Source organism: Gymnoscopelus microlampas (assembly GCF_963454915.1).
Source record: "Gymnoscopelus microlampas genome assembly, chromosome: 14".
NCBI classification, from domain to species: Eukaryota; Metazoa; Chordata; class Actinopteri; order Myctophiformes; family Myctophidae; genus Gymnoscopelus; species Gymnoscopelus microlampas.
Window position 1 is genome coordinate 15,324,957 of NC_139951.1, and position 25,684 is coordinate 15,350,640.

General features: G+C 45.7%; 1 protein-coding gene across 11 annotated transcripts in view; it reads right to left on the minus strand.

The window, feature by feature from the left end:
• Positions 1–3,180: 3,180 nt before the first annotated feature.
• Positions 3,181–25,684, minus strand: part of tcf7l2 (transcription factor 7 like 2) — a 110,614-nt gene continuing 88,110 nt past the window's right edge. For 2 of the 11 annotated variants that reach the window (XM_084077460.1, XM_084077457.1), the window contains 10 exons: positions 23,878–24,010; positions 20,591–20,693; positions 18,909–18,995; positions 13,454–13,576; positions 13,192–13,351; positions 12,920–13,027; positions 11,711–11,759; positions 10,328–10,378; positions 8,709–8,781; positions 3,181–4,274 (listed from right to left, as the gene is read on the minus strand). In XM_084077460.1, the coding sequence (XP_083933586.1) occupies positions 3,776–4,274; positions 8,709–8,781; positions 10,328–10,378; positions 11,711–11,759; positions 12,920–13,027; positions 13,192–13,351; positions 13,454–13,576; positions 18,909–18,995; positions 20,591–20,693; positions 23,878–24,010 (1,386 nt within the window). In that variant the 3' untranslated portion in view covers positions 3,181–3,775. Of the gene's footprint in view, positions 4,275–7,821; positions 7,895–8,708; positions 8,782–10,327; positions 10,379–11,710; positions 11,771–12,918; positions 13,028–13,191; positions 13,352–13,453; positions 13,592–18,908; positions 18,996–20,590; positions 20,694–23,877; positions 24,011–25,684 lie in introns of all 11 variants that reach the window. The other 9 variants (XM_084077458.1, XM_084077451.1, XM_084077459.1 and 6 more) reach the window with 8 other exon arrangements.

Below are 25,684 nucleotides of genomic sequence, written 5' to 3' on the forward strand. Positions count from 1 at the left end.
TTAACCTTTTAGAATTTAGGGGGAGAATGGAAGACAGAAAATGTTCCCTTTCGGTTTACAAAGCACTGTCATTTGCTCTGTGCCACAGAGACATGGAAGAGTAGGGGATTCAGAAGCACACATGTGCATTACCGTAAGTTCTTCCTTTCAACTGACCGTTTAATTGCATCCATAATGTTGGTAGAAGACGTCTACAGCTTTCTTTTCAATCAAAAAGTAACCATAATTGAACAGGTTTTTTCCATTTAGGTGGAGAGTGAAAGACAGAAAATGTCCTGTACCAATCTTGAATAACAAACCCAGGCAATCGAGTACTTGTTGGGTGAGAAATCTTGATGTCCATTGTGGAGCTCAGTCGGTAGAGCTCTCGCCTACAAATCACATAGACCATGGGATCAATCCCGGGCACAGCCACCTCAGTGGATGAGTAGCACAGTTTGAATACTGGGAGTTGATGATGGATGTAGCGCTCTACCTCAGCGATCCCATCGCACAGGGGTCTTCAGCGTTTTCAGGCCAAGAACCCCCTAGCTGAGAGAGAGATGAAGCAGGGGCCTCCTCTATATTGTATAAAATTGTGTTTAAGATTATACTTTTTTTTGTTTACTTGGTCTGCTCTTTTTTCCCTCTACCCCTATACCTCTTTGCCAAAAATAGCCGATCTACAAGCCCACAACGCCTCGCAGCGTGAGGCGTTGTGGGCTTGTAGATCGGCTATTTTTGGCTAAAGTTCTCCTCAGAAAAGGGATGCTAGGTTTCGAGTGGTTATGGTAAAAAGGAAAATCATATCACATAAAGATTTGGCGGACCCCCTGTAGTAACTCTGAGGACCCCCTAGGGGTCCCGGACCCCCTGTTGAAGACCCCATGTTTAGCGCATTGTATCGGGGATGAACCTCCGCGTGTTAACGGCTGATATCGACAATAAGCCGCTCCTGACTTACTTATTCAAGGTACAATCTTTATTAACCCCATGTACCTTCCTTATGGTCCTGACAGCTGAACCTCACGACTGACACAGCTCTGGGTAGGCAACCCGGCCTGGCGGCGATTCTGCTCAGAGGAGCGCACTTCTCTAGTTGAAACTGTGGCATAATTACAGCAATATATATACATGTATATATATATAATATATAGTAATGTTACAGTATGGAATATTGTTAGATACCAGCACCAGGCCTTAAGCCTCATTTCTACGCCTGCAGCACACCCATGACAATTATCTTATGGTATAAAGCATTTTCTTGGTGTGCAATGCTTAACTTTCCTCTTAAATTTATTTTCACCATTGAGTTAATAGACCCTGCCTGCTTGCTCAGGTTGAATCTTGACCTTCAGGTAAAAATTCGTGTCAGATCCTGTGTCTAGGTGAAACATGACCTTTGACATGATCTAAATGTCTCAATAGAAGAGCAGGGAGACAAAATACAACCACCCCAATTGTATAAGTTATAGTGTATTAACATACTCTACCATACAGATTGGACAAAATTACATTTTATTCATTAAAAAAAGAGTTACATAGTGCCGCTTTAACCTTGGTGTCCGTTTTGAAATGTTCAAACATTTTCAAACTTAAATCTTTCACCATTTGTCATACAATGAAGTATATAGGGTCAAGTGTGATATATTGACAGCTAACGTACTGTACCACACATTTTAAAGCCTTGTTTTAGCTTCTATCTAAGTAGAGGAGAAGAAATACTTCAGTTGGAAGAGAAATGCTCACCTGATTGTATGCTCAGACCTTCCATGTCCTCGTCTAGTGAATTAACACAAAATATAAGACACAGATGCACATACTAAGTCGCTTTTATTAATACAGAACTGCATGCTACAGAGACTGTACAGCATAAACATTTATTCATTACAAAAAAAACATGGTTTTTGGAACCATTTAAAATAACAGAGAAAAATAAAATAAACAAACCAAAAAAATAAAAATAAAATAAAATAAAATAAAAATAAGAGCATAAAATAGAACAGGAACATCACAGCCGTTAAGGAAACATTCAAACTATTTATCATTAGCATCTTAATAAACCAGAGAAGAAATCGACAGTTTACAGTCGCGTCATGTCAACTACAATGGCACCGAGTGGATGATTCTCTTGTAGTTTTTTTCTTTTTTTTTTCTTTTTTACAGCCTCTTGCAACATCAACATGCCTATTTTTTCTATCTACCTATATGTAGTAGTGTACTTAAAAGTGGCAGTTTGTGTATTTTTTTGTATTTAATAGTTTTTTTATGAACCTCCTAATATACATAATTTTGGCCCTCGTGGGTTTATACAGTATGATGTCCGTCTTTTTATTAAGTTTAAATTTTTAATATTTGACAATCTGCTACCAAACACATTTGTTATAGCAACATTTATACTACATACATAGCAATCTATGTAACGTCACAGCAAAGAATGGCATTGAAAAAAAAAAAACCTACAGCGTTGTTAGAGGGGGGAGAGAAAATTATCACAAAATTTGGCACGGAAAAATCTGTACATGAATCTACAGTCTGCGCGATGTGACTGCGATAAAAAAGAAGGGCTTTAGACATGTTTCCAACTACTGAAGACACGGTACCCACTGTCCCTCGTATTCAAGTTTTCTTTTCTTCTTTTTTGTTTTGTAAAATGGCTTATAGACGCATCTGTTGAAATGACGTTGTGCATACTTCTGTTCATGAGATCTTTACACAGTACGACTGAGTGGAACCCAGGGTTTCAGCAAGGAAAGAAATTAATCTGTCAAAACAACAACGAAAACAAAAAAAAACAAAAACAAAAACAAAACAAAAACAAAAGATTTTCCTTTTCAAAACCTCCTTGTAAAAATGGGTCATTCATATATATATAAGTCGCTTACCTTAAGAAAAAATATTTGTACAATGTATTAAGAAAAAAAAAATTCAAAAAGGGACACGTACAAGATACGACAAGCAATCTCTAAAGCAATAAATACTACTGGTCCTAGCGTTGTGACATTTTTGTATTGAACACCCACAACCCTCCCACCCCAAACCTCCCCTCAAGTCCACCCCAACCCCCCATTTGACTCCTCCCCCAAGGTAAACAACAAAAAGAAAAAGACAACGCAATGGAACAATGCATATTTAACACAGTAACCCCCCCTTCCCTCCCACCCCTATTATTTCTGTACATTTAAACAAGAACAGGTAACATCACAATTAAAGTTGTTCCTCAGAGAGGTGTCTGCGCAAGCCCCCCCCAAGTACCCTCCCAGGGATCGATAGGTGTCGGTTGATTGGTTCGCAGGCTCGTATTTAATACAAATAATAAAGGAGAACCAACTCTTTTCAAGAAAAAAGGGCTCATTGAATTATCTAGCCTACCTGTTTTATAATGTCTTTTAAACCATTTTGAAGTTGAACTATTCTGGTGTGCTGCTTCAACACTACAAATAAAAAGACAAACAAAATTCATAAAAATTTGGCAGATTCACAAAGCTATACTACAGCTCATTGTATTATTTCTTTATAATAATTATATATTTTTTCAATAATGATGGGTCAAATATTGACCAATGAACTTTTAATAAAAACAATAACAAATCTTTTAAAGCCGTATGGCACAGAAACATAAAAAAACAAACCAAGGAAAACGATTGAAGTGAAATTCATCAGCGAGAGAGAGAGAGAGAGAGAGAGAGAGAGAGAGAGACATAGACGGGGCCCGTTAAAGGTGTTTGTTTGTTTGAACAGAGCTTTAGAAAACAAAACAAAAATAAAGAGCGAGATCTGGAGTAGAGAGAACAGACTATTCTATAGACTTGGTCACGAGCGACAGAGGCTGCTGGGCCGTCGTGGAGCTGGGGTGAAGCGAGTGGGAATGACACATCGACGCCAACGGCCGGCCCAGGGACGGCGCCACCGAGGAGGAGCCCGGCTGCCGCGAGGACGAGACGTCGCCGCGCTCGCGGGCTCCGTTGTGGGAGGAGGAGGCGCCGCCGGGCGTTTTGCGGCCCGCCGCCGAGTTCTCCATCTGAACCAAAGATGGCGGAGGAGGCGGTGGGGGAGGAGGCCCGACTAGGAGGTGGTGGTGGGGGGGGTGGAGTGTCTGGTGGTGGGCCGGTTTCATAGTCAGTGAGAGAGGTTGCATTTGTTCAGTCTGAGGTCTGGGCTCTTTCGAGGAAGGGGAAGGAGCCACGGAGGAGGAAGGGGAGGAAGGGGGGGAGTCTAGTAAGCTTCCGTCCGAAGAAGGAGGACTGGCACAGCTGCCTTCACCTTGGATGTAGCGAATGCACTTTTTTTTTCTCCTGGAGCGGGGACCAAGGCGAGAAGAAACAAAAAAAGAGAAAAGAGTCTTTTAGCGTCAATGTCTTGAAAACTAACAAAAACACACAAAAGGCTTTGGCGGCAAAGCTACTTGAATGCACCGCGCTTTGGTAGATGGGCCGATTTACTGTCAGATCTAACGTGCACATTCAGATGGTGATTGCTGCCGTTTTTTTGTTTTGTTTGCTTTGTTCAGGTGCATTCAAGTAGCGTTGGGAGCCTTCATGAAGGCAATAACGGTCACTAAAGGTCACCGTCAGGTTCCCAATATCCCCCCAACCCTCTACTGGACAGACAGACAGACAGACAGACAGGAAGGATCAGACAACAGGAAAGTGCCACGAGAAGAACCAGGAGAGACACAATGAGGATGAAAGGAAGCGATGAAAATGAGCAGTTTTTTTGTTTGTTTTTACCACTTTCACCCTGGCGTCCCTATTATAGACCTGTCATTATAAGCGAAAATGTGAAAACAGTTAGAAAAATAAGTGCTGCATTGCAATGTGTGGGGAGCCTGTAGATCGGCTATTTTCGCTAGCCGTCGTACGACAGTATATTGGGTTTAAGTGGTTAACGAACAGCCTTTATGAATGTGTATCGACTACATGTAATTCTTGGCTAATCTAGTGCGCTTGTCTCGGCCGGGTGAAGTTAGGACCCCCCTCCCCATTTCATTGGCCTCTCTCTCTCTACTAGCTCTCTATTCTCCCAGGGGAACCGAGTTTGTATGCGAGGCTAAAAAGTCAACAAGATCCACACACTACCTCGTATCTTGTCCCCCCCAAAGACGTGAATGCGTGCACGCCGGGTCACGGCATTGTGTTTGCATTTCTCGCTTCGGGGTCGGGACCCCTCCCCCCCCCTGTCTGGCGTTGCCCGGGAGCCAAACCCATCCCCTGCTCTGTGGAAACCGAGCTCCACAATGCAACTACACCGCAGGGGGTGGGTCGGGGTGGGGGGGAGGGAGGGAGGCCAGTTTTAGAGAACGAAGAAGTAGAGGGGATTGTGCTTATCGGCGGTGGCTGTGTTCTGAATGTTGTGCTGAGATTTGGTTAAAGGGGGAATCTCTGCCCAACTCATCTTTATCCTGACCTCTACACTGACCCTCCCCCTCCTCTCCTTTCTGTCTGTCTCCCTCTCTCTCTCTGCTCCATCACAAGGATGCCTGAAGGCCATGTGTGGTTTAAGACGGCTAGCTCACAGGGACAGGCAGCGCGGGAGGAAAAAGAAAGAAAAAGACAAGAAAAGCTAAGGTGATCCAGAAATAATGGGAGAACAAAAGAAGTGAGAGTAGAGCCGGACGGAGGCCTGTGGAATTCTACGTGTGGCCGTTCATTTCAGGGTAAGGCCTGTTTCTCAAGTCATACCCCTGCCTGTACTGTACTAAGTGTCGCACGGATACGTGTGAGGTTGAGGCGAATGACAGGATAAGTGGAGATAAAAAAAAAGAGAGAGAGAGTGAGAAAGAAAGTAACGATACATTGACACTGAGAACTCACGACACCGCGACGGCATGCATGGAAGAATGGGAGAGGAGCATGCATTCCTGATAAGCCGGACAAATTATCCAGGAGTGCAGGCACACAACACGGAAGACAACAGGAAAACACGGAGAAAGAGGCGAGGGATGAGGGAGTGGAGTGTGCCGGGCTTTTAAGTGCTTTGTACGTTCCTAGCATTGTGAGCTGGAGTGTATTGATTGTCCTTTACCGGAGCAAAAAGCTATCAGTTTGCCCGCGCCCGGCTATACGTCTTGTTCTACGGTGTCTTCCGAGTGATAAGTGCCTGTCAAACTGCTACAAATGAGCTAATATCCATTTTTTAACAGACGTATCGATTCATAACATGTGCCCGTGCACGTTATTGATTTCTCCTCTCTGGTCTCGGGGGGGAATTACACCAGATGCATCTTTTAGGAAATGGAGCCCGGTGAGGTCTTTTAACCTCTCGGCTTCCAAGACGAACGCTGAATTACGAGGCTCTCCCATCGCCCTGGTCTGTCTTGACTCTTGCCTGGCTCTCCATCATTTCCCGTGACTGCCTAAGGAATATATATCAGCTGGAATGGTGTATCGCTAACATCACCATGTCGAAGCGATGGCGTGTAAGACGGCCAATCAATGACAGGCCGCATGCCGAGTCATTTTCACTTCAAATGTTCAGAGATCGTAAAAAAAGAAGATGAAAGGAAACGGTTAAAAATAAAAGCGGCTACAAATTTGACTCACCTGTCCCTGAACAAAAAACGAATACCGCGGCTCAAAAATGGGCTCATAAATTGTGAATGAGCTCTTCATTTTTGACGGACAAAACCATCTTAACTGGATCCTGATACTTGAGGCTTATTCAAATAAATCATTACAAAAGAAACAGCCCTGAGATGCGAAGCATATCAGGTTTTGCATGCCCCTGATGAACAATACCGAACGATGTGTGGTAAATGGTTGAAAGTCATGGAGAGAAGAGCGAGGAAACAGTGGGTGGGGGGTGGGGGGGGGGCGTTCAGTGGTGAGGGCGCAGTGCAAGCCAGACACAGAAAAGGGTATTACTTAGCAGAAACAAATACCTACCATGAAAATATTCCCAATTCAAAGACTGCTTGTGTCAGAACAGAAAGACAACAGGTAGGGACTAAGTAAGGGTTATTAGAGAGGAAGTTTGGAGGAAGACAAGGAGGAGGAAGAGGAGGAGAAGGAGAAGGAAGAGGGCATAGAAAGAGAGTGTCACTGAACGGGCCCTCTGAGGAAGCAGGGCCAGGTTTGTAAAGCACGACATGGTTATTTCAAAAAAAGGGCGCCAATTAGGACATACTGTACATGACAGTGGAAATATATCTACTGCCTGGCTAGAAAATGGATTTGGACCAAAACTGTTGGGACCATGAGAATGAATGTTTTCACTGTATTAGTGTATTAGATTAGCCATGTGTATTAGATGTGTATTAGATTAGCCATGCTGTAAATCATTGCTTCTCAAAATCCGGTCCAGGGCATGGATCCTTATGGGTCTGTAACTGTGAGAGTGTACAATTTTTCTTTATCTTAGGGACCCCAATCTACACAGTACAATTCAACAGATGGAACCTCTTTTGGTTCCATTTGTACACTCTCAGAGTTGACCCCCTGGTGGTCCCGGGACCCGGCATTGAGAACCAGTGCTCTAAATGACGGCTAGACACCGGATCAATGTTTATCTCCAAAAGTCAATCTCGTTTTGTAAATCCATTTTCTGCCATGGCGGGCTTAAAAACCTTGTCGTGGGTTTGAAAAAGGGATTGAAAAGCAGTTGCACTGCGTGAGGGGAGGTTTACAGTGTGGAAAGCCCTCCTTGGTTAAGGGGGGGGGGGTGGGGGAGACAAAAAGGAGCAGAGCAGTTTGCCATATGTTACCACATTGAAGGAGAGACACACGTTTTTTTGTTGTTGTTTGCTCTAGATAGAATATATCTGTACAAGTAATCAAGGAGGGGAGAAGGAGGCTGCTCATTGTGTCTGGGCCTCCTCTCACAGATACTTAACGGGAGTTATACCTGCATGGTTTGCACCATAAACTCAGCTGGTCAAGCCCGAACAAGGCACGACACTTCTTTGGGGTATTTGCATCTGTTAGCCAAAGAGGTAGGACAACGAACACACGTACGTACACACACACATACACACACACAGAGACAAAACGAAAAACAAAAACGAGAAAGAAAAAAAGAAAACGGACACGTCATTGCACAGACACAAACACGTGGCCAGGGCTTAGGTTTAGGCTGGTTGACACTGGGACATCCTCCGCAACATGTTTTTTGACCAAGCCATCATCACGTCAACTCCTCCGCCGACACTGCCATGTCTGGATTCCTCAGCATCCTTAAAAAGGGGGGTTGGGGGGGGGGGGGGCTTACAGTTTTGTCCTGTAATCAAGCCCACTCAGTGAAAATCTGGAGTGCCAATCCAACTGTGAAACTGTAGCCCGCGAGGGTCCATTTTCACCCTTTCAGTTAGATTGGACGCCCAGGGTTTGGTCGGTGGGCGGGCTTTTTTCTATTTGTTGCACAAACAGATCCAACATTCATTCCATACACACCCTTCTTCCCAAAAAAAGGCGTAAGAAGAACCCCGCCCCCTAAAACAAAACAGAATCATACTGGTTGGCACCTATACGTATAAAAAGAGGCAAAGCTAGACTGGCAGGGGGGCGTGGCTGGAGGAAGCCGAGAGGTGATGGTGATAGCCTGGCCGGACAAGATGGAACAGACAAACCGTTGGGCAGGTAGAAGGCAGCAACAGAGAGAGAGAGAGAGAGCGGAGGAGAAGGAAGAGGACGAGGAGGAGGAGGAGGGAGGAAGAGGAGGAGGATCGTCCCAGCGTACAGTGTAACCCAGCCTTCGCCTGGCCCCCGGCCGGTGCGGGCGGACACCGTACACACCTGCATGGGCCACACCAGTTATTCTGTTGGTCGAGGCCAAAGCGCGCTCGACACTTCTTAGGAGCGCTCAGGTCTGATGAGGTAATAACGGGGGGGTAAGGGAGGAGGGGAGGGGAAGCCAGCACAGAGGAGGAGAAATGGAACCAAAAACAGGGGAAGAGGGAAAAAAAATCAAATAAATAAATAAATAGAAGATAAGAAATAAAGGGGAGAAAGAATAGACACCGGTAAATCTGTGAAGCTTTTGCTGTGGCTTATTCAGCTAAATTAATCCCCCCCACCATCATCCCATCCCCAGTTGACACACTAGATGCAAGCCATTGTCAAGAGATATCAAGTATGCCTTTTTTTTTTTGAGAAAATGCACATACTGTCAGAAGACACGGGTTAGTGTGTGTTTTCAGACGTTAGGGAAATCAAAATGCAGGCAAAAGGCTCAATTCGTTAAGTGTGCAAACGAGTCAAAGCAGTAGCTTTTTTTTTTTCAATCATGTGATCTAGAACTCTGATTGGAAACAAGAAATCAAAAAGTAGTAGTGCTTATTTGTTAGAGCGAGCATACAAAAGGGTTGGGGTGGGGGAGGGGGGTTGAATGCACTGCATTGCTTTAAAAGCTAGCTGTTGTCAAAGCTGTGTTATTTGAAAAAAAGGTTCGGGTTCAAGGTGGCAAGAATAAGCAGTAATAGAAGGCTGTTTCAGACAGCAAGGGAAAATAATCTAGTCCTCAGGACCTGGTATCAAACAGCCCACAGCATCACTGACCACGACAGGAACTGTGTGTCACTGTGGACCTCCAGTCTTTAATGGTAGTCATTATCAGACGGAGATCACGGTGACACAAGTCAAAAAGCTAGGCTTCGTTTGCACCTCGTCGTGTGACTCTTTCGACAAGTGCCGTGACTTGCTTCGCCACACTGTTCAGTTGACAACATGGCATTTTTTGTCAAGCGAAAGAGTCGTGAAACAAAGAACAAAATGAGCCTTTAGAATGTTGTGCAGTGCTGCAGGTGTTTGAGTCTGGTTCTAGTCTGATTATAGACAGTTTTAAAAAGAGGGGGTAGGCCAAATTCATGCTGGCCTATTAGAGTAGGCACAAGCACAGCTACAGAAAGCATATAGATTAAGGAGGTTTACCCTGACATCATAAGATCATAGTTCACAAGCTAGCTTTAAACCATTTTTAAACCTGGGGTCCCTATTTTGGGCCAAGTCATTATAGGCGAACATTTTCAAAAGAATTGCGGTAATAGCCGATCTACAAGCTCACAACGGGAGTTGTGAGCATGTAGATTGGCTAGTATCGTTAATCATTCTATGAATAAGTATATAGGGCTTAGCTAACTCCTTCAACTAATGTCAATAATAGCAATAATTTAAATCAAACATAAATTCTTCTAAAGCAAAAAACAAACAATAGCATTAATATTTTTTTTAAGAAAAGAAGGCAGCAAACAAAAGCAAATAGAAACATTATTTCAAAAAAATGGTAGCATTTAAGCTTAAGACTGCTCTCAACATTCTACAACTGGCACATTCACGGATACATAAATACACATGAATTAAGATAAGAAGGAATAAAACATTAGTTAGTAATTTAATACTCAAAATGACATTAGCACCTGTAATCGGAGGGAGTGAAAGGCAAGGGTTTGGAAAATATTCTCTGTGTTCTGAAAAAAAAGAACAGATAGAGAGGCCTTCAAGAAGCGATCCGTCACCCAGAACGAGAACGCAGAACACATGTAGACAAAAAAAAAAAAAAGATCGACATTTTAGTCCTCGTCAACTCACAACATGATCAGAAAGAATAAAAAGGATGGATAAATAGCAGTATTAAGCAAACCTCCTTAATTTTAAAAGACGTGGGTGTGATTTAGTTTATGTTGATATTAAAAGCATGCGTGAAGGCAAGCGGAGGGGGGTTAAGGGAGGGAGCGGGGGGGGGGGGGGGGCAGGCAAGCAGGCACACACATATGCATGCACATCGACGCACGCACACGCACACGCACACGCACACACACACACACACACACACGCACAGTACAAGCACAATCTATCTGCAGGGTACAGGCATGATAACACAGAACCACGCACACAACACACACACACACACACACTGGCAAACGTTAATGGCTCTCACAATGCTTAGATTTCACATTCTCAAAACACACGGTATCACAGTATCACAATGCTGGGGGCAAAGGGGGAGGAGGGAGAGAGGGGGGGGGGTGTCAGAGGGGAGGTGAGATGGAGTTGGGAGGGGGAGTTAGGAGGGAGAGAGGGGAGGGGGGGGGGGGGGGTTTGGGGATCATGCATATTCAATTATTATTAGCTGGGGAAGGCTTGGGACGGATGGGGGGGGGGGTGGTTACAAGCAACTCTACCATGTAAACATTGCATTGGGTAGCATAACTACATTCAAAAACATCATAAAAATAATGAAATAAAAAACAACAACAACACACACATACACACACATGAGCCAGGCACAATAATACAATAAGAAGCTAAAAATGAAACACAAACCATAGCTAGTCTTTAATCACTTCAACCCTGGCATCCCTAATTTTGGGCAAGTCGTTATAGACGAAGATTTCCCCAAAATGTTTCGAAGATAGCTAATCTACAAGCTTTGCACCGCAATGTGCTCTGTGTGAGCTTGTAGATCAGATAATTCTAAAAACATATTTTTTAAACATTTTTGGAATACAGGGCTAAAGTGATTAAAGCTGCAATCCGTAACTTTCATGTTCTATCCAAGATTCAAAACCCAGGTCCCCCGACACAAGTGCCTAAACTTGACCTTCAAGCAGTACCACTTGTCGACCACTAGTGGTCCTGCCCGACCACAGTATTCTATAAAGAGCAGGGAGACCAAACCCCAGGAATAACATTTTATTCACTAAAACAAAAAGTTATGGATTGCAGCTTTATGACATGTCACATATGGCTGACACATGATGGCAGTCTCCTAACATGGGAGATAATTGAGGCTTGCTTACCATTGCCCTCAGCTTGCTGCTTCTCCCTTTTTCTCTTCTTCTTTTTACCCTGGTTACATGCCAAAAAAATAGAAAGAGAAAAGAAAAAAAAAGAAGATAGTAACAGACAAGAACCTTAGTTATTATATTGTAGAAGAGCCTACCACAAACATCCTAGTGTTTACTTATTTGTTTTATCATTCTTTCTTTCGCCTCTGTCTGACTTTCTGAAATGTCTTTTCTGCCCTCTGGTTTACAACAGCCACAGCAGGCCAGCATTGAATGTTCCCTTCTCTTTCTTTTTTTTTTAAATGTTTTTTTCTTCTTTTGCTGCCGGTCTTTTGTCTTATTTCTTCATCTTCTTTTTGAGACATCATGGGCTCTAGTCCTGTGTGTATGTGTGTGGGAGACAAGATTTCTCTGGGCTCCACTGGTTAACCACATGCACCCTGGCGCCCCTATTCTGGGGGCAAACATTTGAAATAAATAGCACATCTACAAGCTCACAATTTGTGAGCCTGTAGATCAGCTATTTTTGGCGTAGATACTTGGTGTAGGTAAACAAAGTATAATAGGTTTTAAGGATTCAACTTGCTCCAATGCTGGACACAAAATGATGAGCCTTCCCGCTCATTTGTATTGTTTATGTAGCTTCTGCAGCAGAGCTATGCATCCTGAACGATAGTGGCTAATCATCAGCATAACTTGCTAGCTTTATCTTGCGGTGGATGGTATCGTTACATGTGCCCTTAGTACAGTTAGGGACTTTGAATTAAGCTGCGAGCCAAGGGCACTCCCTCTTTCTTTGGTGTTTCGCCTTGATTGCGCTTAAACCCTAACATTTAACTTCACTAAAACTATGCATAAACCTTACCCTAACCTCACAAACACTATGCTGAACCCTAAACTCACAGAAATAATGCCTAAACCAAACCTCAAAACCCTGTCCGCCTGGGCGAAACACCAAAGAAAGATGCTCACCCGCGAGCCAAGGTGATGGTCGAGAGTGCAATGAAGGAGAGTGCCGCCATTAATCTTGCAGTGGATGGTATCGTTACATGTGCCACTAGTACAGTTAAGGACTTTTAGGGACTTTGTCAGGTCTCAAAAGATCCATGGAGACTATCAAGAAAAGCGAGGAAGGGGGTTTGGGGCCTGCTAGCTAAAAAGTCAAAAACTATTGTTCATTGAGTAAGGGAGCCATTACGACTTGTAAACTTCAAAACTTACATAGTTATCTCGTGCTGACCAGCCGGGGTACAGCTGCATGTGAAGCTGTCGTTCTTTCCTGGCCAACTCGTAGTACTTGGCCTGTTCCTCTCGTGATAGCGCATGCCACTGTGGATCGACACAAATGACAGAAAAGAATGATTTTTCTTTCCTTTTCTACAAATGATTTATTTTATGGTGTGGAATTTGTGTTTGCCGTTTTCAATATCGTCTAAGTTTACAATTAAGCGGCCATTTTTGTTGGAGAAGTAAGACTGGAACAGAGTGTTTACCCTCCGTCCCAGGATCTGGTTAATGGCGGCACTCTCCTTCAGCGTACACTCGGCCACCACCTTGGCTCGCATCTCCTTCATGTAGAGCATGAAGGCGTTAAGTGGCTTCTTTATGTGGGGCTGTTTCTTCTTCTCCTCTTCTTTTTTCTGGTCGTGTTTCCTGTTGGCAGAGGACGGGGACAGTTAGCCATGGTAAAAGGCCCGAAAAGTTCAGCTGCGTGAATAAACGAGCGCGGTGTCGGTAGGAGGCGCTAGTACTCACGAGTTGAGTGAGCTGATGTCGCTGTGGGACGACTCCTGCTTGACGTTGGGCGTGACGATGGCCGGGTGTGGGATGCCCGTGGTGTGCAAACTGTGGTGGGGGGGGACCATGTGCGGGGGGAATCTGGAGGACAGAAAACTGTGTAAATCGTCAGAGTGGACACGGGTGAAATGGGGAAATGAGACACAAACATGTATGTTATACACACAAGACTGTAACACTTTCTCAATCTCAATTTCTTTCTTTAAATAACAAAAATAGCAAACCTACAAGCTCACAATGTGTCGCGATGCGACGTGTTGTGAGTTTGTAGATCGGCTATTTTCGCTATTCGTCTTGCAACAAAGTATATTTAGGCATTGTATATTTAAGTGGTCAACAATGGCCGGGGCTTCAACTCCGCTCTGCTGTGTTTTCTCGAAAGGAATTCTCGGTCCCAAGATCGAGACGTTTTTATGGATTCCTTTCCAGGGGAACGGACTTGGACCCCGGCCGCAAAGACATTAACACTTGAACCATGCAAACATGTACGTGTACAGTCAATGTTTATGGCTGGAGCCTAAATTGTTATTCACAAGCAAAAATCAAGTGTGAATTTCCGTTTTCGGAAAGTGCAGTTTGTGCAAGTCTTGCATTTACAAGATAGGGTCCAGCCTATAGAATTATACAAGGCAAGGATACATTTTCAGTAATTCACACAAACAATTATAGAAAACCATCACATTCACAGGTCACTATGGAACAGTTGTATTGTGTGGCAGCAAGAAGGGGCAGCTGAAAGCGTATGGATAAAACTCACAGGCCATTTGTGAATGATCCAAATTGGTCCTACACACAACCCTCCTCATCATAGTTAAAAGGTGCATGGTTTACATGTCTACGGCACCTTTATCCAAAGTGCTTTAAAATGTGTCTTACTTTCCCCCACTCACTCAAACATTCACATTTTGGAAGCAGTTAGGTGTACAGTTGCTTGCTCAATGACACTTTGACACAAAGTCAGAAAGAGCCAGGAACCCCTAACTGCTCCTCACGAGCAGGTCGGTGCATGGTTGAGCATGGTTCCCTCCACCATCGTTGTGTGAAGGAATTAGTGGGTGAACGTAACACACATTACAAAGCTCCATGCTTAAATGTGCTATAGAAACGCAGGCCATTTACAACTTGAAATGAAAAATAATGAAAAATAAATGAATAATAACAATAATAAACAGATTTGGAGGCTGTACTTGGATCAAAACTATCCACTATCCATCCACCTTTTATCTATCCATTTTTTATCTGTGTATTTCCCCAAACATCTTTGATCCTTCACCCGTCACAGCTTCCCTGAAACACTGGCTATAGATAAACTTCAATGAGTTCAGCTGACATGGACCACCTCTGTGTGTGTGTGTGTGTGTGTGTGTGTGTGTGTGTGTGTGTGTGTGTGTGTGTGTGTGTGTGTGTGTGTGTGTGTGTGTGTGCGCGCGCGTGTGTGCGCGTGTGTGTGCGTGTGCGTGTGTGTGCACACGTGTGTGCTTGCACGCAAGTCACAAGAACGCAATTACACGCTTAAGAGTATTTCAAACTCTGTGTATGTGTGTGTGTGTGTGTGTTTACAGTACGTTTGCCTGGGTGACGTGTGACCATACAGCAATGGCGGAGAGAGAGAGAGTAGGATGAAGGAATAGGATATGGGGGGAGGGGGGGGGGGGGTGGGAGAACGGTATTTGTGGGGGGCACGGGAGGGGGAGGAATAATTCGTCTCCTCTCTTTTTTTTAACAGCTCATTATCGGGCTGTGTCTGGCTGCATGGCTCCGAGCCAGAATATAATGATGGGGATAAACTCGCCAGGAACAGCTACTTTCTGTCGGAGGCCATCTCAGGGGAGTGCCAGTGCACTCCCCCCTCAAACTCTCTCTCTCCCTCTCTCTCTCTCTCTCTCTCTCTCTCTCTCTCCTTTCCCCCTGCGCTCCCTTCATCAGACACACTGGTGTTTGTGCCATGTCATCCGCTGATGGGAGGAGAGCGTGGCAGCGCCGGCTGCAGATCGCCCATCATTAGGGCCGCTGTGTTTTCCACCCGCTATCGCTCTCTCTTTTTCTCCTTCCCTCCTTCCCTCCTTCCCTCTCCTCTCTCTCTCTCTCTCTTTCTCTCTGTGTGCACTTGTTAAAATTTCCTCTATTCTAAGATCTGGATTCTTTTTTTCCCTCTCCCCCCCACCCCCACCATTCTCCCCCCTCCGCTCCCTCCGCTTGGCCCAGGTTATGGTTTAAACATGACGGCCATCCCTTTGAAGCGCGGGGGCATCACCGCCATCATCATCACCATCATCATCATCATCCGGACTCATCATTGCCGAGCGCCGCACCTTGGACCAATTTAACCAACAGAGAGAGAGAGAGAGAGAGACAGCCGAGCAGAGACCCCCACCCCAACACACCCTCCTACCCCCGGGCATCAAGGTCTACATCTCAATCTGAAACGTAGCACTGGCTAGTGGAAGGGGATTGGGGGGGGGTCACAGCAAGGCCCGGTATCAGCCAGCGCCATTTAATTGCCAACGTGAGGCGGGTAGCCCCTCTGCGCCTGTTTAATGTGTAATGACCATGCCAGCGAGAGAGAGAGAGAGAGGGAGAGAGGGAGAGAGAGAGAGGGGAGAGACAGAGAGAGAGGCAGGTTGATGGAGGAGGGGGGGGGGTACATATCAAAGGGCAGGCTTAGGCGTTAAGGGGGCGAGGGGAGGTGGGCTTACATATCCAGCCACCTGTCACAGGGGCTTGAGCGTGCACACACACAGACACACACCCCCACACCCACACACACACACACACACACACACACACAGATAAGATAATGGTCTTGTACTCGTTCCAACCCCATTATCAAAATAATGTCTTTCATTGGCTCTGATGACCGCGTCTGCTCTCCTTGGCTCTGCTCCCCTCTGCTCTTGGAAGGATGTATTTTTTAACAGGACCTGGGTTCTTCCAGGTGTCCAGTGCGGGACCGGGGGCGACGCGAGGCTGCCTCGTTCTCGGAATCCTAATTCAGTTGGACTGTGGCACCGCGGGGACTGGTAGGGAAGCGCTGTTCTCTTGCTAACACCTTGTTCCCTAGCAGACTACAAGTCTACCATCTCTCCCTCTCTCTCTGTGTTGGCTGAGATGTCACTACTATACACGTTGCCTTTTGAAAGCCATCTAATGACTAGGTTATTTTATTTTATTTTGTCTTTTGCCAATTAGTCATGTCAAATGGAATGGCGGCACTCCAAAAACACGACTACGATAAAAGACAAAAATTAGCAAGACATGGCCTCAGTTTACCTTTTTTTCTTTCATTTTAGATCATCAGGCTTTACACATTATTTTCGGCAAAGAAGCCTCCATCAGAGCATCAATTAGCTATGTCATGGCAACGAGCTGTCAACAAAGCAAATCTGATTAGTTTCGCTCCCTCTACAGGCTAAGCCGGTTCATTTATGCTCCATCATACGGTGGTGTCCCGCACCAAACACAGCCAATCCGCAAGCTTGATTGTGAGCTTGTAGATCGGCTATGTCCGTTGTGCAACTCGGTATAAATCAGACATTAGTCGGTGGCCTTGTTTTTTTTTCGGTTTCTTTAGCAGGGACATGCTAAAAACCTTCCCTGCCACAGCCCTCCACCTATTCAGCTATGCTAATTCAATTAGGGGGCTCATCACAGAGCATTAGCTCTTCCCCTTGGACAACCCCCCCCCCCCCCACCGCACACACACACGCGCACACACACACACACACACACACACACACACACACACACACACACACACGGCCAAGCAGATTCAATTAGTGGCACTGGAAATAAGATGATCGCAACGTGGAGACTGTCATTAAGGGGCCAAATTAGCGGCCACTTAAGAACCCAGGTCAGATGGATGCTGCAGCCAGACACCGGTGTTTGAATAGAGCCGCTCGGCGACCCTGTGACCCCCTGAGGTCTGAACGAGCCAGGTGCCAAGCACCATCTCCACAGCAATAATGACATTTGAACCATTAGAAAAGGAGAGGGGGGGTGGGTGTTGTCTGTGACATCATAAACCAGAGGTTCTCAAAGTGGGGTCCGGGGACCCTCACGGTTCCTTGAGGGGGGTTCAAAATAGACCCTTACAGGTCCATTTGGTTCCATTTGTGCACTGTCAAGAGTTATGGGGGTCATTGAAATAAATAAAAAAAAAACGTTTGAGAACCACCGTCATTAACATTAGTGGGGGGAAAATATCAAAAACTAAACTAAACAAAAGAAAACCAGACAACTTTGTCAAGTTTATGTCAAAGTCAGCATTCTTTCTAATGCACCCGGCCTGTTCCCCCAGCTCCAAGCGCACTTGGCCTTGGACAACACCACGCCCCCATGTGCCTCTCTCCGCTGCCTGTAGCTTCTTTCTATGTGATCCATCAACGTCACCGAGGGTCTCGACGTGACGCCGCCGGGAGCTGCTTTTCCACTCAAGCTGTAATTAAACTGATGCAAGGGCCTTGTCCCTAGACTCCCAACTGTAAACCATGCCTCTTCCAAAAAAAGTCCCCTAGCTGCATCAGCCTCCACAGAGAGGGGTGTGTGTGTGCGTGTGTGTGTGTGTGTGTGTGTGTGTGTGTGTGCGTGTGTGTGTGTGCAGGACCATATGGAATTGTTTGTTTTTTTTCCTCGTCGCTTTCGTTTTGTAAAAAGGACATTCGAACCCACAAATCATTGGGCCATTTGTCATCTGCGGTTAACCCGTTCTGGCTTCCCACACAATACAGAGGACCCGTGCCCCCTAGAGGGAACAATATACAGAGTATACATACACAAAAAAACAGCAATTAATGCACGTGCAGACGCACACACAAAACAGAAACACACACGTCCCCCATGGGTGCACTTATGTCCAGAGCACCACTTGAGCTGGACCCTTAATGGGGCAGAGGACCAAAGCGCTAGCCAAGCGGTGAGTCCCAGCATTCAGTATGTATTGCCTAATTCCACTTAAAAGTGTTTGTTTGTTTGTTTGTTTGTTTGTTTGTGTCTGTCTGTCTCCTCAACTCCCAACAAGGCCGTGGCCTCAGTACATCTCACATCTGCCTGACATGCAGTGGGGGTAAATGTTCTTCAGGGGCCTCATTAGAAACAAATGATAAATATAATTAATATTTGATGCATGCTAGCTGGAAGCCCTCGCTGGAGAATTGGCCTTTTGAACGCACAGACGGGGAGCTCTCCTTAAAGGAGAGGTTGCTGTTGCCGTTCTCTCTGTGTGTGTGCGTGTGTGTGTGTGTGTGTGTGTGTGTGTGTGTGTGTGTGTGTGTGTGTGTGTCTGTGTGTGTGTGTGTGAGAGAGAAAGAGACGCCTGTTCACTGGCCTCAGTTTACTCCTTTGCAGGGACGTGTGTGTGTGCGTGCGTGTGTGTGCGTGCATGCACACGTATGTCTCTCAGGGCTCGACTCACCTTGACATGGATGCGTTAACAGTGAGTGCAGTCGGGTAGGGATGTCTGAAACCCCCTGTTGTGATTGGATAAACAGGTTGACCTTGCCTGCGAAGGAGGGAGGGGAGGGGTGGGGTGAGGTGAGGTGGTGGTGGGGGGGAGAGAAAAGGAGAGAAGGTAAAGGAACAGAACTGACGGAGGAGAAGAAGGTAAAGCCCTCTGTCTCTCCTCCTCTCCCCATCCAGGGGCCCTTTATTCTCATTTGATCAGGACAAAAATCTAGGGGATTGCAGGCGAGCAGATCAAAGTGAGGGGGAAAACTCTGAACAATTTGAATGCCACAAATCTTGATAGGAGTGGCTAATTAAATTTCATAACCCCGCGCCTCGGTGTCGACAGAGCCGGGGCCCCCGTTCTCCCTGAGCTGGAACTAGGTGTTTTGTTGTGATAATTAAAGACGAAGCGCGGCTCCCTTTTAATGGAGCCGTCACGCTAATTGAGGTCTACACATCCAAAGACAAACAATAATGAATGTAAATTTATACCAAAATAAAGTGCGGGCTGAATCAAAGGGCGCCGGCGCGGCGCTCGGGGCCTCTCCCGGTATTTAGATCGCGGTGAGAAAACATTAAATTAACAGAGCTTAATTTGTAGCCTTTTGTCATATTAACAAGTGTTGACAAGAGTTACCAGGGGAGAGCCCCCATGTGGAATTGTGGGTAAAATACTGGCAATCACGGTTCATTACTCTAATTGGACCATACAGAGACATGCAAAATAGTGTTTGCCATAAAGAAGCCAAGTTGGGGTATGGTGGGGGCCTGAGGTACGTGCAATTTAGCTTCCGAGGGCCCGGGAGTCAGTCAGTGGCTTTTCTGGGGTTCAAGGACGTGACGTCAGAGACCCCTCTCTGTTGGTACGGTCAACCAGAGCTCTAGAACAGAGCCCCGGACCAGTTGAAACAGAGATACTATGTCAGGTCGAGGGGAGGAGAGAGAGAACCAGCTTCTACAACAAAACAAAAAAGCAATACACATATATATATACACACACTAGTACATTATTATTACATACTATAATACTTTAACTCATCCATAGACAACACGTAACACAGTAACATCTTTAAAAAAAAATGTATGTCAGATCGCCATCGGTCTATACCAGTGGTTTTCAACCAGTGGTCCCCAGCTAAATGATGGAGAGTTGGTAACCAAATGGACCTTTATAGATCTGTAACTCTTGAGAGTGTAAAATGAAACCAAATGGACCCATACGGGTCCATTTGGTTTCATTTTACGCTCTCAAGAGTTAAATTATTGCTTAACATCTGCATTATTTAACTAAATAATTGTTATTTTGATCAACGTTTGCCTGTTATCTCTCCTATTGGTACCACATCAAATACAGCATGATGTTTGGTGGACAACATCGTATCCAACGATAACGAAATATTTTAAATTTGGGGTCTGAGAGTCTAAATCTCATCAAATGGTGGTTCCGTGGCTCAAATGCCAAATAAATAATGGAACTTGATATGAAAAAGGTTGAAAACCACTGGTATACACATTACATGAGCTCCATACTCTTACAGTGCGGTTCTGGTAGCAGTCGTTTCACTCTATTTGCTGAGCGACTGCAGTAGAAATAGACAGGAAGAATATAGTGTACATATATATATATATAAAAAAGTGGCCGTTACTTACTGTGGTACTAACCATCCTAGCGGATGGGGGATTTGGCCGACTGCGCCTGGCGACAGTGGATAATAAGGAGATATGTCTGGAGGATGTGGTGGCCTTGGGATTCCTGGAGAGAGAGAGAGAGAGAGAGAAGGAATTGTGTCATCAGATATCAAATCTCTCTTATCAAACAAATATCTGTCACCATTCAATATCTGAGCTCCACAACTAGGGTTGGGATCCTTTAAGGATTTTAACAATTCCCGGTTCCTTAACGATTCCCTCTTAACGATTCCATCTTTACGGTCCGATTCCTTAATGGTTCCTATAGGGGCGTTACAAACGGACCCTTAACTCTCAAGAGTCATGGTGGTCCTTGAAATGTAAAAGTTTGAGAACCACCGGTATTGTAATTGTATAGCAGACGTGGAGTCCACATACCAGCTCTGACAGTGTGATGAAAGCGGCTCCAAATGTGATGGATTGAACCGATTGGATCTGGTTCCTCCCTGGCTTCCGGATCCCAAACCCTGATTCACAACCGAACAACCGACACCGAGTGCAGACAGAGCGGCTGATGAAGAGGAGGAGGAGGAGCAGGTGGGGGAAGCCCCCCCCCCCACCACCTTTTCCCCACCTGCTCCTGTTGTGTTCACATGCACACACACACACAGCGCTAAAAAATCACGCCACCTGATCAAAGGCCTTTGAGGCGGCGGTGGCACGTGTTGGGGGAGGGAGGGAGAGCTTCGGTTCACACCAGCGTCGTCTTTCTTGTCGCAATTTGTCTACTGAATCAGAAGATTAACCATGGGAAATAATTGAGGTTTCGAGAAGTGAAGCGAAACACAATAACTGTGGATGTAATGTTGACGGTTTATAAACGAGACACGAGTTCGGCGCGCAGGTGGATCCTGCTCTCTCTCCGTGTACTGAAGGCATTTCAACGGTTGCAACTTCAATAGTCCAACATGTCCCTACATTTAACCAATTAAGACTTGAGGCTGAATCTACAAAATGTCTTCTAAATCCTAACAGTTTTCTGAAACACTTATGTTGGTATAATATCAGTGGTTCTCAAACTTTGTCATGTCAAGGACCCCCAAAATTATATGTATTTGGCTGCAGACCCCCATCTCAAAATATTTAGTTCCAGGGACCCCCCAGAAGCAAAGATTTGAGTTACAAATGTTCGCTTTAAAAAAACATATATTCAAAGATTTGCAAAATCTTTCATGATTTTTCAAAAATAGCAGATCTACAAGCTCATAGTTTGTATATCTGCTATTTTTGAATAACCAAAGTCTAAAATAATGGTTATAGAGGTTAAAATCTAAAAAGACAGATGCTTTTCCGGTCTTAATGGGTTAACAACAGCCGTGTCGACCTTGGGGACATCGATGAACCAAAAATCCACCTAACGTCACCACTTCGCTTTCCACAGCAAGCTGAGAGGCAAGAGTAAAGAAACGTCATCAGCAGGCCGTGCTGAATAAAAATGCCTTGAGAAAAAACGGTTTATGTGACTGTACATGTTCTGCATTAAAAATAACTCTCTTTCATGACAAAGGGAATACTGGATGGGCAGAAAAAGCGTAGCCTGGTAACAAGAGGGACTTTTCTTTGCAAGGGGGCATTCTGTTACATCTGGCCAGCTGTTGCAGCTGTTGCTGGAGTGCAGTTTTGGAAGCCAGTAAGCGGAGCCAGTTGAGCAGTTCCACAGAGCCGAGGTCTGCTCTCACAAATCAGTCCTCGACGGCTAAGCGACCACACCCAGAGTCCCGGAGTTGGAGCCAGGTATGCAACAACAACGAGACGGGGGCCAAAGTTTCCGTCAGTGTTCGACAACGGTTGCCTGTGGAACAGTTTGTGTCCAAAGTGGACATATTTACTAGGCTGCGTCCAAATGTAGCTTTTAAATATGATGAAGACGGCAAAATAAAGACAGGAAATGGGCGAAGCAGACTTTTTTTTAAAAGGCCCTCCGATTATCTCTGCCATTACTGTGTTAACCAAGGCAAGTTCTGTCAACAGAAAAGCCCCCGGCGACATTATCACATTGCACCCAGTGTTCCAAGTCCTAGCATAGCTCGTTCATTAATTAAACACTAAGCTCAATTAAGCAGCACCATTAAGCAGTACATTAAACAGCAGCTGGGCTCGTTATTGGCCCTTTGTGAGGACGATCTTAATATGGGAACATTATTACCTAAAAACACTGAATCCACTAGAGACCACTGGAAAAAAGCAGGACATTATTCACCACACTGAAAGTACATTAACCTGAAAGGTTGTGCTGTTCCCAGAGAAAATAAATAACAAACAGAGGAAATGTTTTGACAAAATGGTCGTGGAAATGAATGAAATTGCTTTAAAAAAATCTAAGTTGAACGGTTGTGGGAGAAGGGGCTGTGGGCAGGCTCGCTTCTTTTTCGTAAACCCAGTCCAAAACATTTTTCATCAAATCCATAACTAATGACAGCAGCGATGCTCCATAAAACATGGGGTTTTTCAACTTGGTGGGTCTCTTGTCACAAGAATGTGGAGAGAATGTGTCTCCTTTCCAACACACAGCGGCAAACAGCCTGCTGTGACTTCTCAGTGAACCTGAGCATCAGTAGAGAATTACATTTTAGGCTGGCAAAGGGGGAAAGGGAAAACAAAAAGATAAAGAAGAGAGATCTCAACGTATCCCTTCATGAGATGAGAAGTTTATTTGGGAGACTTAGAGCAGGGGGTTTATAGCAAACCTTTCAATGCCAAATACCCCAAAATAGCCATAGCCGCTGGCTGCAGTCCCCCTATTGGGAAATGGCTTAAGAAAAAGGATTGTGGGGGAAAAAAGCAAACATTGCAGATTTACAAGCTCACATCACATCACATTGTGAGCTTGTAAGTCTGTTATTTAGCCATTTCTTTTTTTTTGTGTCTTTTTCTGCCTTTATCGGATAGTATTAGTGAAGAGACAGGAAACGGGGAGAGAGATACGGTACGCGGAATGACACGCAGTATCGGGCTCGGGACTCGAACCCACGACACACTGTCAGGCTACATTGAGCCGAACCACTAAATAGGCCCAGACCGCTAGGCCAGCGGTCCGGGCCCATTTGTAATCATTTTTTCTTATGATTTATTATCGCCCCCCATTTTCCTCTTTCTAAAAGGCCCCTCTGGTGGTGCCCCTCCCCTGAGGGCTGCGGCCTCCACTTTGAGACCTGTGTGACTTGTAGGAATGAATGGCAGTGTGAGATTGTGAGAGTGTGTGCGTTTGTGTGTGTGTTGTATGTGTATGTGTGCGCGTTAAGTCGTACCTGTTTTGGGATCCACGTCTGACTGTAGGTGGGGCGGCGGGTTCCCCGGTGTGAAGTGCTCATTGCTGTACGTAATCAGAGGCGTGAGCGGGTGCACATGGTGAGGGTGCTGTACCACTGGAACCTTATTAGACTGTAGCGAGAGAAAAGGAGGGATAGAGAGAGAGAGAGAGAGAGAGAGAGAGACGGAGGGAGGGAGGGAGAAGAAAAAAAAAGAGAAGGCCTGGGTGTTAATATTTGGGTTAGGGGGTAGGAGATTGCAGGCGCCTGCCACAGAATTACATCTTGGCTGAGAGGGAAGGCTCTCGTCGTAACAAGGGCTATCAAATTCTGGATGCTGTCGGCGCGCCAAACCACCACGCCACCACAGTGAAAATAGTGCGGTTTGTAATTAAGAACACTTCTGTGGTGTCACCCCCGGAATCCAGTAATGCAATCTAAACGGATTGAGGGCTGGCTGGGGGGGGGGGTGGGGGCTGCCATTTCACATTCAGAGCTGGTACGTGTGACGAGGGACCGCTAACCACCAGCGGTGGCGGTGATCGATCAATCTGCAAACCACTAAATCAAGCCAGCGCGTGTAAATCCAGTCATTAGCAGCGGCAGTCAGCGCTCTCCTCTCCTTGAGTCTCTCCTCTCCACCTCCTCCTCCTCCTCTCCCATTCGCCTCGCTGCTCCCCCTATCCCCCCAGGGTCTGCTTCACACAGGATAGGCAGTATTGTAATAAAAGAAAAAAAAGAGGAGGAGAAAAAAAAGAGGGGTTTTGGGGGCGGGGGTGGGAGGCAAGAAAATCCATTTCTGCATTTTGGCCAAATTAGTTTAAGCAATGTAATCTGCTTTTTGTGCTCCTAAGTGGTGTAGACTCCCCCCTCTCTTTTTCCTTTTCAATTAGCCAAAGATTACAGTGGCGCTTTAGGGGTGTGTGTGTGTGTGTGTGTGTGTGTGTGTGTGTGTGTGTGTGTGTGTGTGTAGCCGTGGGCCCGATGTTAACCACAGCTCAGCCGCACTCATCAGGCTGGGACACACACACACTCTCTCTCTCTCTCTATTGCACACAGTCCCCAACCACAAGATAACCAGATTAGCGCTCCTCTGACTCTCACCTCTTTATCCACACTTCCTCAGTCTGCCCTCAGCAGACCAACAAGCACCACTAATCAGGCTTATCATAACATGAATGATGTGCTCAGCTCCGTGTGAGAGTCTGGATGTGTGTCTGTGTCTGTGTGTGTGTGTGTGTGTGTGTGTGTGTGTGTGTGTGTGTGTGTGCGCGCGCATGTGCGTGTTTGTTCAGTCGGGCTCTCGTCCAGCCCAAACACCCCTCATTAGTAGCCCAAACCCAGACTGAGGCTAAAGAAAACCACCGTGGCACGTTTCCAATGGACGCTGAAAGCGCGTTAATGGGACTAGATGTTGGCAGGGGGGGGCACACATACATACATGGATACATGCATACATACATGCATCATGCATACGTAAGACGCTCAATCGGGGCCAACGCTCATTGACTATACAAATGCAAAAAGCCGTGAAGCCCAGGGCCAGATAAACGCGTGCGGAGCTTAATATAATGAAACCCAATCATCTCCGCGGGCCGCTCGAGGCTTAAGCCCCCTGATTTATACGTTAGCTGCGCGCTGGTGTTGCCGCCGCCCCGCAAATAGCCCCGGCCATACGAGCTCGCGGACGCGGCGCGTCCGGGACACCATCGTGTGACTAAGTATAAATCGGGGGCTTAGAGTGAAACAACACTGTCTGGCTGCTTCAGTAGCTCTGCCTGTTGAAGCCTCATCCACCCAAGATTTG